This window comes from Lytechinus variegatus, chromosome 19 (assembly GCF_018143015.1).
Source record: "Lytechinus variegatus isolate NC3 chromosome 19, Lvar_3.0, whole genome shotgun sequence".
NCBI lineage: Eukaryota > Metazoa > Echinodermata > Echinoidea > Temnopleuroida > Toxopneustidae > Lytechinus > Lytechinus variegatus.
Genome location: NC_054758.1, coordinates 941215 through 953227, shown reverse-complemented (window position 1 = coordinate 953227; position 12013 = coordinate 941215). Strand labels below are relative to the sequence as shown.

Genomic DNA, 12013 nt, shown 5'->3' with positions numbered 1-12013 from the left:
TGCCATACGAAATGAATTTTGATCAAACGAAATGACGCACCAAATGTCCGATGTTTAATTCCGTCCAATTCACGCCATTCCGTACACAAAATTTGTTTTTGTTCATATGAAAATCATTTCGTCATGACGCTGTTTTATTTCGTATACGAAATTTATTTTTTGTCACATAAAATTAATTTCGTCCGACGAAATCAATTTTCGTTGAGACGAAATGTAATTGCGTCCACAAAATTTATTTCGTATGTACAAAATGAATTTTGATCTAACGAAATGGCGCCCAAAGTGTCCAATGGAAAATTCTGTATGCACACTTTGTTTTTTCACTCAAACGAAAATCATTTCGTCATGATGCAGTGTGATTTCGTATACGAAATTTATTCTGTGTCACCCTTAATCAATTTCGTCCACAAAATTCATTTCGTCCCGATGCGAAATTTATTCCGTCGACGAAATGATTTTGTGTCAAAACACAAAAAAAATTCGTCTCCCCTGTCTATTCATTTCGTTCCGATGCGATATCTATTCCGTGGACGAAATGATTTTGTGTCAAAACACAAAAAAATTTCGTCTCCTCTGTCTATTCATTTCGTTCAGATGCGATATCTATTCCGTCGACGAAATGATTTTGTGTCAAAACACAAAAAAATTTCGTCTCTGTCTATTCATTTCGTTCCGTTGCGAAATCATTCCGTCGACGAAATGATTTTGTGTCAAAACACACACAAAAAAAATTTCGTCTCCTCTGTCTGCTATGGGTCGCTGATTGCCAGCGCCTGCAGCTAGCTGTACTATAAAGCTCCGGACCGGTCACGTAGTTGTTGACGAGTTGGTGAACTTGTCTTAGCTTATATTTCACGTTATTCATGCCTACATGAGCTGCATACAACTGCTCTAATCGCTAGGATGTGGATGGACATTGATTTCGTAAGTTCAGCTTAAAAGTTTTCGACTCAAAAATTACGTTAAAAAAGGGAAATTCGCGAATTCGTTAATCGTTACCAAACTTGCATTTGCAAAAACAATGCTAGTCCCGTGTATTCAAGTTTATGTACTGTTGTCAGTACAGCATGGGGCCGGGGAGGGTGATTTGTCTTTTCTGCACATCTGAAATGGTAATGAATTATACAGGCTGAAGATATTCCGGCCTAGATCTTAATATATAATGTAAAAACGGCATTATTATTGTCGATTGACAGATCACCTAATTAAAGAAACTGCTGCTTTCGACTCACCGTACGCCGGCCGTAGGACAAATGTGACCAAGCCAGGTATTATTAGAGAGAGGAAGGGAGAAAAATCAAAACTTGAGAAAGCGGGGATGATGCGATGGAGTCCATTAATTTATGTACAAGAGTGTGCTCGTCCATTTGTTCATGTACAAATTGATAAAGCTAGAGAACTATTGCCAAGTCCATGCGCCTGCGCACTTCATTTTTGTTTAAATCAACGTATGAATTATTCATATTCCATAGCGTTTCCATATGCAGAAAAAATATTCGCTGCCCGGCCAGAGGTAAGACTCCCAGAATGATGCTCTTTCTAGAATTGATTTACATCCTGGATAGAAATAATCTTGTAATGGTTTGGGATGAAGAAATCAGTCTAGTGGCGTAGCTAGGATATTTTTCCGGGGGGGGGGGGGGGGCACTGGGGATCCTTGCTTTTTCAGTGGCAGGGCCAGGGGGCACCATTTCTTCTGTGTGTGTGTGTGTGTGTCACAAGGGTGGATCCGACTTTCGCCAATAGGGGATGATGGCCCGGGAAGGGGCCCAAAATTATCTGTATTTTCCCTGATCAGTCACTTCTTAGCATTATTCTTATAAAATAACATCAATATGAAATAATCTCATAGGCCCTATATAAAGTGCGAGCCAATATTTTTTTCTTTCTTTTTTTGAATTTCATGTATTTTGTCCTGAAAATTCAACATTCTGGGTACTGTTTGTGATCCTGAACAAGATGCATATGTAACTAGATAATTACTAAAAATGCCAAGCATGAGCAGAATTGTTTTAAATAAGTGTTCGAGCATTATCGAAAAGGGACCTGTTAAGGACTGTTTACCCTAGAGGACAGTACATATTTCAATAGTGAGAACGCTTAGCGCGAGCTAAAAATTGTTGAGATTCCGACCCGAAAAATGGTCATTCTAAGCATTTTTTGTAATCATAAGTGGGATAGGTATGTGGGTCAATCCACGTCAAATCAACCAATTTTCAGACAATTTGTCACCCGACCCTCTTCGATTTTCTTTAAACTCGCACCAAATGTTGCCCCAAGTGTCTGATGGAAAAATCTGAAATATTTTGCCAGAAGGTCGGTTGCTAAGATACGGCCTCCCATAGCAACCAATGCGCACATAACAAAATTATTTTAAATAAAATTGCCTATTTTTGATTGACTACTGCAGCAAAGTTTGATTGATTACAGTCTTCATTTTCAGTAAATTGGAAGAACTTTTTGGTCTAAACATGCAGAGTATACTGTAGCGCGGACCTGTCAACCGGATTTCGCACACGAGGTCTCCGAAAATGGCGTTAAGCATCCGTGTCAATGATTTCAGAAGCATGTTTGGAGGCTCATATCCAAAACTGAATTAGCTTAGAACCAAATATTATGCACATTAATGTACTTTCAGATACTCGACAGAATTACAAAGAATTGACCCAAGAGTACGTGTCATTTTCCTGTAGGGCGCCGTCAAAGTTGGATTTTTATCAAAAGATGCCAAGTTCAAGGTCACGGATCACCTCCCGTCCCATCGAGGAGGGGGACCAATTTCTGTGTTTTGGTAGACATTTACCCATATTTTCAAGTGTTACTTGAGAAATTTTGCTACCGGAATGTTTAGGGGCTGATTTGCGCATTCCAAAATGGTCGTAAACACCCTAAAATTGATATTGATGACACATACATGCTTTTCAACACTTTTCAAATTGTGATAACTCAAAGATGAAGAGCCCAAAGACATTGATATATTCTGTGGTGATAGTCTGTGATTAGTATTAAAAGAATATATCTACAGAAATAGTTTTTATTGTTGGCAATGACCTTGAAAACACACCTAAAATTCAATAAAAACAGTAAATTTGCTAATTTTCCAGAATCATAATGGCATTCAAATGGTGTTTACATTGACTTTCAAATAGGTGTCATTTCAATACAAAGGGTGAGCTTAAGCCAAAACTTGAAAGACATGTTCAACTTTTGGTCTACTTTGAGCAACATAAAATATTTGATCTCAAAACCATATCATTTGACCTTGAAATTATTCCAAATATAGCTATTTGTTGCTTCATAAGTAGCATATTCAAATCGCGCGTGTTCATTGTACTTTGCAACACATTTCAAAATGGATTTTCTCATAGAGAGAATACCTGATCAGGCTGATATTTGCAGTATAAGTAGTCTGTAATGGGTTCTTGGAGGATCTACAGATTAAGTACCTATTCTCTCATGACAATGACCTTGAAAATACAGCTGAAAATCATGAAAATCAATAAATCATACAATTTTCATTAATAATCAAGACTTAGTGTTTTTATCCACTTTTAATTGTGTGTTATTCCATCTTAGATTGTGAGTTCATGCTGATAATTGCAAATCATGTTCCACTTTTGGTCTACTTTAAGCTACATGAAATATTTGAACTAAAAACCATATCATTTGACCTTGAAATTATTCCAAATAAATATATTTGTTGCTTCATAAGTAGCATATTCAAATCGCGTGTGTACATTGTACTTTGCAACACATTTTAAAATGGATTTTCTCATAGAGAGAATACCTGATCAGGCTGATATTTGCAGTATTAGTAGTCGGTAATGAGTTCTTGGAGGACCTACAGATTAAGTACCTATTCTCTCATGACAATGACCTTGAAAATACAGCTGATAATCGTGAAAATCAATAAATCATACTATTTTCATTAGTAATCAAGTGTTTTTAACCCACTCATGTCTTGATAGAATAGTTACCTAAACTGTAGATTTTCCAAGCACTTATTACATACTACTAATACTGCAAATATCAGCCTGATCATGTATTCTCTCTATGAGAAAATCCATTTTGAAATACGTTGCAAAGTACAATGTACACGCACGATTTGAATATGCTACTTATAAAGCAACATATAGCTATATTTAGAATAATTTAAAGGTCAAATGATATGGTCTTGAGTTCAAATATTTTATGTTGCTGAAAGTAGACTAAAAGTGGAACATGATTTGCAATTATCAGCATGAACTCACAATCCAAGATGGAATAACACACAATGAAAAGTTGATAAAAAAAATACTTGATTATTTATGAAAATTGTATGATTTATTGATTATTATTTTCAGCTGTATTTTCAAGGTCATTGTCATGAGAGAATAGGTACTTAATCTGTAGATCCTCCAAGAACCTATTACAGACTACTTATACTGCAAATATCAGCCTGATCAGGTATTCTCTCTATGAGAAAATCCATTTTGAAATGTGTTGCAAAGTACACGCGCGATTTGGATGTGCTACATGTACTTATGAAGCAACAAATAGCTATATTTGGAATGATTTCAAGGTCAAATGATATGGTTTTGAGTTCAAATATTTTATGTTGCTCAAAGTAGACCAAAAGTTGAACATGTCTTTCAAGTTTTGGCTTAAGCTCACCCTTTGTATTGAAATGACACCCATTTGAAAGTCAATGTAAACACCATTTGAATGCCATATGATTCTGGAAAATTAGCAAATTTACTGTTTTTATTGAATTTTAGGTGTGTTTTCAAGGTCATTGCCAACAATAAAAACTATTTCTGAAGATATATTCTTTTAATACTAATTACAGACTATCGTCACAGAAGATATCAATGTCTTTGGGCTCTTCATCTTTGAGTTATCACAATTTGAAAATTGTTGAAAAGCATATATGTGTCATTAACATCAATTTTAGGGTGTTTACGACCATTTTGGAATGCGCAAATCAGCCCCTAAACATTCCGGTAGCAAAATTTCTCAAGTAACACTTGAAAATATGGGTAAATGTCTATCAAAACACAGAAATTGGTCCCCCTCCTCGATGGGACGGGAGGCGATCCGTGACCTTGAACTTGGCATCTTTTGAAAAAAATCCAACTTTGACAGCGCCCTACAGGAAAACGACACATACTCTTTGGTCAATTTTTTGTAAATCTGTTGAGTATCTGAAAGTACATTAATATGCACAATATTTGGTCTAAGCTAATTTAGTGATGGATTTATGAGCCTCCAAACATGCTTCTGAAATCATTGACACGGATGCTTAACGCCATTTTCGGTGACCTCGTGTGCAAAATCTGGTTGACAGGTCCGCGCTACAGTATACTCTGCATGTTTAGACCAAAAAGTTCTTCCAATTTACTGAAAATGAAGACTGTAATCAATCAAACTTTGCTGCAGTAGTCAATCAAAAATAGGCAATTTTATTTAAAATAATTTTGTTGTGCGCGCATTGGTTGCTATGGGAGGCCGTATCTTAGCAACCATTTGACCTTGGGGCAAAATATTTCAGATTTTTCCGTCAGACACTTGGGGCAACATTTCGTGCGAGTTTAAAGAAAATCGAAGTGGGTTGGGTGACAAGCATTGGTTGATTTGACATGGACTGACCCATGTAACAAATAAACAATGCAAATTAATTTGAGTGTGGCAAACTGATTCTGTTTGGTTCTGCTTGTTACAATTTCTGCATGAGTTGTAATCATGGATGCTCAGGTCAACATGATGAAACACTAGGAGGTGATCAAATGAATTGATTTTTTTCAAATAGAAATACTATTTTTATATTCACCCCCTTCTATTTTGCCTCTGCTATTATTTTGATTGGATGTATTTCCAGATTCATCACAATAATTGTAAGTTTTATCATAAGTTTACTTTTTGAAAATTATATGCTATTATGTGACTAAGGCTTATGTACCTTCTACTGATAGTATTGATATAATAATATCAATGGATTCAAGTTAATCCTTCTGGGTAAGATTGGAACTATCTCTGTGTTTGGTAGATAAAGATATATGACTAACTTGTCCAGTTGTTGAGAAATGGGCCACTGCTGAGTAGGCCTAGAGTTTTCTCATGTGTAATTGATTTTATGACATGTGTTTACATTTTCTGCAGATTTCCATTCAGCTGTTGGACTGTACCGGTACTGTAACATAGTATGGATGGTCAATATGAAGCAAGCTTCATTGAATTCCTCCAAGAGCTCTGTACTCTGTTCTGATTATTTTGAAGATGCTTGCTTTGACTGGACTGGGCAAACGATTCGTCTTAGACAGGATGCTGCCCCAACCATATTTGATTTCCCGCCTCGTCTTAAGTAGGTACAGTAGATCTATATCATATATGTGTTATAAAGAAATATACCCGGTACTCTATATTATCTCCCTCTGATTTGTAAACGGGTCAATATATGGTTTGACTTGGAACAAATTGCAACAAATGATTTTTCAACTGTTTCTGGCAGTATTTGACCTCAGGAATAAAGTACTAAAAATCTACCAAAATCTACATCCGGGAAAGTACTTATTTTCAAGAGGGTGTCCAAGGTGGCCGCCATTCACTGAAAATGGATATAGTTCTCTCATTATCCACTCTAGAATCCTATTTATGTTCATATTCCATGGTCCAGTGGGTAAACAAATTTATTGATAGAAGTTAGAGTGAATATTAGCACTCCAAGGTACCAGGAAAATCCAAGATGGCGCCCAAAATGGCTGCCGTAGGCTAAAAAATCTAATTCATCTATTCAGTGGCTTTAATTCTAAATTCAATTCTGTGCAATGGTTTAAGTGTTGAAGTAGTACATCGGGACAAGTTACAAGGACAGTCAGTGGTCTTGTGTGTCCAAAAATCCAAGATATCTTCCAAAAATTGAGTTTAAAATGGCTGTTGATTAAAATGGACATAGCTCATATCATATCTACATGTGAGATGAATTGAATTGAAAAGGTTTTATTCGAAATCATTGCACGTTGCAGCCAAAAGGCTGAATTGTGTACAATTTACAGGTATATACATGTATAAATAGCTGATTTAAAAACATCAAAACTTGAAATGATTAAGAAAATATAATGCAACTTAACAAAAGAACAAATAGAAGACTGAAAGATGGTGGTGGTGGAAGAATGCTTATTGACAAACATCGCCACTCAAATTCAAACAATAAAAACGTAGATTTAAGCAAGTAACAAAAGAACTAAAGACAGGAGGGTGTCTGGGGACGAGCGAGCAGTCAAGTTCAATGCACAGCTCCAGCCAGGGAATGCCAATCCTCTACAACACCATTCAACCTGGGCAATGGAATTGGTTATTCAAATCCATCGCTCAGGCGGAACTTAGGGTCAGCTAACCTCACTGGAGCTATACATTAATAGGGCCGACAAACAATCTCTTACAAAAAAAAAAAAAAAAAACATTCACATTCATAGCACACTCCTCATTCATCCAACAACCATAAGCACGTTAAATCAAACAACTGCACCCACCAACCCAGCAGTCACCCCTGACACCTTGCACTCATTAAGCATACAGATAAAAAAAGAAGAAGAACCAAGGGGGGGGGGGTGAGTGGTCGCCCGTCCCAAGAAACCGTCCTGCTCAATCCTGAGAACGCTTACTTAAAATTTGAAGAATGACGCAGTTTGTAAAATAACACATCTTCCACCACATAAGAAATCTTAATAAAAATGAGTAAAATGTTGGCATAAAAAACATTGTTTCCCTTTAGTTGTTACAATGTGAAATACATGCATTAAAATCATGACTAATAAAATCCTGTAAACCTATTCAATTGTGTTTGAGTTTAAAAAGTTCTAAAAATTGTAAAATTTTCATCTGAAGCTTGTGAGCTAATAATAATAACAAATTAGTATTAGGCGCGAATATGATTTTGTTGTCTAGATCATGGTTTCAATGGTCAAATAATACATTGGGACAACACTCAGTGGTCCGGTATGTTCAAAAATCCAAGGAGTAAAAAATGCTGTTGCTACTTTAAAAAAACCCAATGTCATAGTTTGTTCAATATCCGGGAATATGATTTTTGTGCCTATACCATGGTTAAATGGGTTATCCCTATCTAGGCGGGGGGGGGGGGGGGTCTCGGAGGCCCCTCCCCCTCAACAAATCGCGCAATATTTTCGCCGTGCAAAATTTTTTGACCGTGCCGCTCAATGACTTTTTACTTTCAAGTCTTGCACAACTTTTGAGACCAACTTTAAGTCACCCGGGTACGTGGTTCCGAAATTACGTAACATTATGTAAGTGCATGTCAGACCAAAAATTGCTCAAAAACGTGATTTCGTGTACAAAGTCAATGCAAATTGTGTTTTCAAGCAAAATTCATAAATGTATGATTATTTTTAGTTTTGCTGGTCTAAATGTATTTATTTTCTGCTTTTTATGATCACAGAAGAGTCCCAATAAATTTCAATGAAACAATGAAAAACAATGAAAAACAAAAGGTCAAAAAAAAACTACATAAGAAATTGCAAAAAACAATAAAATACATAAGAAAATTATTTGATATCGCAATTTTTGTCTCACCTGCGAAGCAAAGTGAGACTATAGGCGCCGCTTTTCCGACGGCGGCGGCGGCGTCAACATCAAATCTTAACCTGAGGTTAAGTTTTTGAAATGACGTCATAACTTAGAAAGTATATGGACCTAGTTCATAAAACTTGGCCATAAGGTTAATCAAGTATTACTAAACATCCTATTAGAGTTTCATGTCACATGACCAAGGTCAAAGGTCATTTAGGGTCAATGAACTTAGACCATGTTGGAGGATTCAACATCGAAATCTTAACCTGAGGTTAAGTTTTTGAAATGTCATCATAACTTAGAAAATATATATACCTAGTTCATGAAACTTGGACATAAGGTTAATCAAGTATCACTGAACATCCTGCATGAGTTTCACGTCACATGACCAAGGTCAAAGGTCATTTAGGGTCAATGAACTTTGGCCGAATTGGGGGTATTTGTTGAATTACCATCATAACTTTGAAAGTATGTTGGTCTAGTTCATAAAACTTGGACATAAGAGTAATCAAGTATCACTGAACATCCTGTGCGCATTTTAGGTCACATGACCAAGGTCAAAGATCAATGAACTTTGGCCATAATGGGGGTATCTGTTCAATTACCATCAAAACTTTGCAAGTTTATTGATCTGACTTTTGAAACTTGGACATAAGAGTAATCAAGTATCACTGAATATCCTGTGCAAGTTTCAGGTCACATGATCAAGGTCAAAGGTCATGTGAGGTCAGTGAATTTTGGCACCATTGGGGTATTTGTTGAATTACCATCCTATCTCTGTAAGTGTATTGGTCTAGTTCATAAAATGTGGAAATAAGAGTAACCAAGTATCACTGAACTTCTTGTGCGAGTTAAGTAGTTTTCAAAGTCAGCACTGCTGCTATGTTGAATCGCGTGATGCAGGTGAGACGGCTAGAGGCATTCCACTTGTTTTAAAGTAGCAACAGCAATATTTATAATCCATTTTTGGAAGTCATCTTGGATTTTTGAACCGACTGTCCTTGTAACTTATCCCAATGTCTTATTTGACCATTGAAAACATGGTCTAGACACCAAAATCATTATGTCCCAGGTGGATATGAAAGAACTATGTCCAATTTATTTTTCAACAGCCATTTTAAACTCCATTTTGGGAAGCCATCTTTGGATTTTGGACACCATCTTGGATTTTTGGACACACCAGACCTTGTAACTTGTTCCAATGTACTACTTCACCCTTAAAACCATTGAATAAGAACCAAATAAAAGCAAATTAGATGAATTGTGGATTTTTAACCTATGGTAGCCACTTTGGGCGCCATCTTGGATTTGCCAATCACATTGGAAGGATTACATACATGTATGATTCACTTTAGCCTGTATCAACAATTTTGTTTACCCCATAGACCATGAAAATCGAACTAAATGGGATTCTATGGTGGATACTGAGTGACGGCCATCTTGGACGCCATCTTGAAAATAACCACCTTCCCTTTTGTTTGATATCTTTTTTTCTTAAATGTTTCTTTTTTCTAATTTGTCTCGTACAGAAATGACCCAAACCAAGGAATTCCTGGAAAGAATTTCGATTTTGCAAACAACCTCCTAGATACTGCAAAGACACCTGTACCAAAGTCTTCAGCACCTTCATTTCTCGAGGACCACTACTACTCAATACCAGAAAGTCCAAGAGGAGTAAAGTGGAAGTTAACACCAATAATGGACTGTTATTAAAAACTTGGAGAAGAGGCCGAAGACCACACAGAAGTCCTGTAGTGTAGATCACATGTACTTGCTGTTAAGTTTGGACAAACATAATTTGCACAACTTTACAACAAATAATTTACACTGTGTGCATTCTGATTATTTGAAATAGTTTATCACTGGGCATGTAACAAAAGTGAATTCATTAAATAGGAATGTGTTGCGAATGATGTCTTACAGTATATTCATTCTGACTTAGAATGGCAGAAGATAAAAAAGTTTGTGAAAAGAAGGAATGATGGCAAGCTGACTGAAGAATAGAACAGGATAGAGCAAGGTGACAATTAAGAATGAGCTGTTGATATAGAAAAAAAAGATGAATTAAGAATGACGGTAATATAGAAAGAGCCATAATTACCATAATTTTTTTTAAGGATTTGGACAATAAGGAAGAATCTGGGGTTTTGCCTCGCCTGCATAGCAGAGTGAGACTATAGGCGTCGCTTTTCCAATGACGGCGGCGTCGTCAACATTAAAATCTTTACCAAGGTTAAAGTTTTGAAATCATAAGTCATCATAACGTAGAAAATATATAGACTTAGCACATGAAACTCGGACATACATGTAAAGGTAATCAAGTCTTACTGAACATCCTGCCTGAGTGTCAGGTCACATGACCAAGGTCAAAGGTCATTTAGGGTCAATGAACTTGGACTATGTTGGGGAATCAATATCAAAATCTTAACCAAGGTTAAGTATTTGAAATATCATAACTTCTAAAGTGTATGGACCTAGTTCATGAAACTTGGACATAAGGGTGATAGTGTATAACTGAAGATCCTGCCTGAATTTCAGGTCACTTGACCAAGGTCAAAGGTCACTTTGGTCAACGAACTTTGACCATGTTGGCGTACTTGAGGAATTGTCATAACTGTCATTTTAGAGATCTAGTTCATGTAACTTAGACTAAGATCAATTAAGTATCCCTGAACATCTTGTGCAAGTTTCATATAACATGATCTAGGTCAAAGGTCATGTAGGGACAATGAACTTTGATAATGTGGGGGGTATTGGTGGAATTGTCATAACTTTAAAGTTTATAGATCTAGTTCATGAAACATGGGACATTAGAGTAACCATGTATCCCTGAATATTTTGTGCTTGTTTCTGGTCACATGACCAAAATCAAAGGTCATTTAGGGTCAATGAAATTTGCCGTGTTGGGTATATTTGTTGAATTTGCATTTTAACTTAGAAAGTGTATGGATCTACACATGTAGTGTATGGATCTACACATGTAGTTCATGAAACATAGACAAGGTAATCAAGTATAGATAATTGTTTTGCACATGTCTTAGGTCATATGATCATGGTCAAAAATCATCTTGGGTCAATGGACATAGTATTCTTTTGTGAATAATTATTTAATAGCTGTTTTCAAAGTCAGTACTACTGCTATATCGAATCGCGTAATGCAGGCGAGAGAAGGCCAGAGGCATTCCACTTGTTTCTGTTGGTATTTCTCAGAATACTTGTATGTCTTATATAATGAAATTGGTATAAACTGTTTGTAAGATACACTCGCACAGATAATACTAACAAAGAAAAAAAGCCAAATATTTCACTGATTTTCAACTGTTCAGTCACTCTCGTATCCAAAGCAACCCCCCCCCCTCCCCATCAGTCCAAGGTATTTGAGAAAGAGATAGAGAGTTTGGACTGGACATGGATGTCTGCAGAAAAAAAAAATGCAGGGGGAGGGGGC

General features: G+C 36.4%; 1 protein-coding gene across 3 annotated transcripts; it reads left to right on the top strand.

The window, feature by feature from the left end:
• The first annotated feature begins 811 nt into the window (after positions 1-811).
• Positions 812-10466, top strand: LOC121406390 (THAP domain-containing protein 2-like). 3 transcript variants are annotated; one of them, XR_005968786.1, is made up of 3 exons: positions 812-924; positions 6139-6340; positions 10095-10466. XR_005968786.1 is itself a non-coding variant. In XM_041597430.1 (2 exons), the coding sequence occupies exons 1-2, from the start codon at positions 6186-6188 to the stop codon at positions 10276-10278; spliced, it is 339 nt and encodes a 112-aa protein (XP_041453364.1). In that variant the 5' UTR covers positions 5975-6185; the 3' UTR covers positions 10279-10466. The 3 variants fall into 3 exon arrangements, 1 of the variants encoding a protein (XP_041453364.1); XR_005968787.1 differs by having other exon boundaries at positions 6139-6344; XM_041597430.1 differs by lacking the exon at positions 812-924 and having other exon boundaries at positions 5975-6340.
• The last annotated feature ends 1547 nt before the right edge of the window (positions 10467-12013 follow it).

What these genes read in the sequence shown, in the direction of transcription:
- LOC121406390 (XM_041597430.1), top strand. Translation starts at nt 6,186, where the DNA reads ATGGTCAATATGAAGCAAGCTTCATTGAATTCCTCCAAGAGCTCTGTA. An exon ending in GATTTCCCGCCTCGTCTTAA is followed by an intron (nt 6,341 to 10,094) that starts GTAGGTACAGTA and finishes TGTCTCGTACAG; the next exon opens with AAATGACCCAAACCAAGGAA.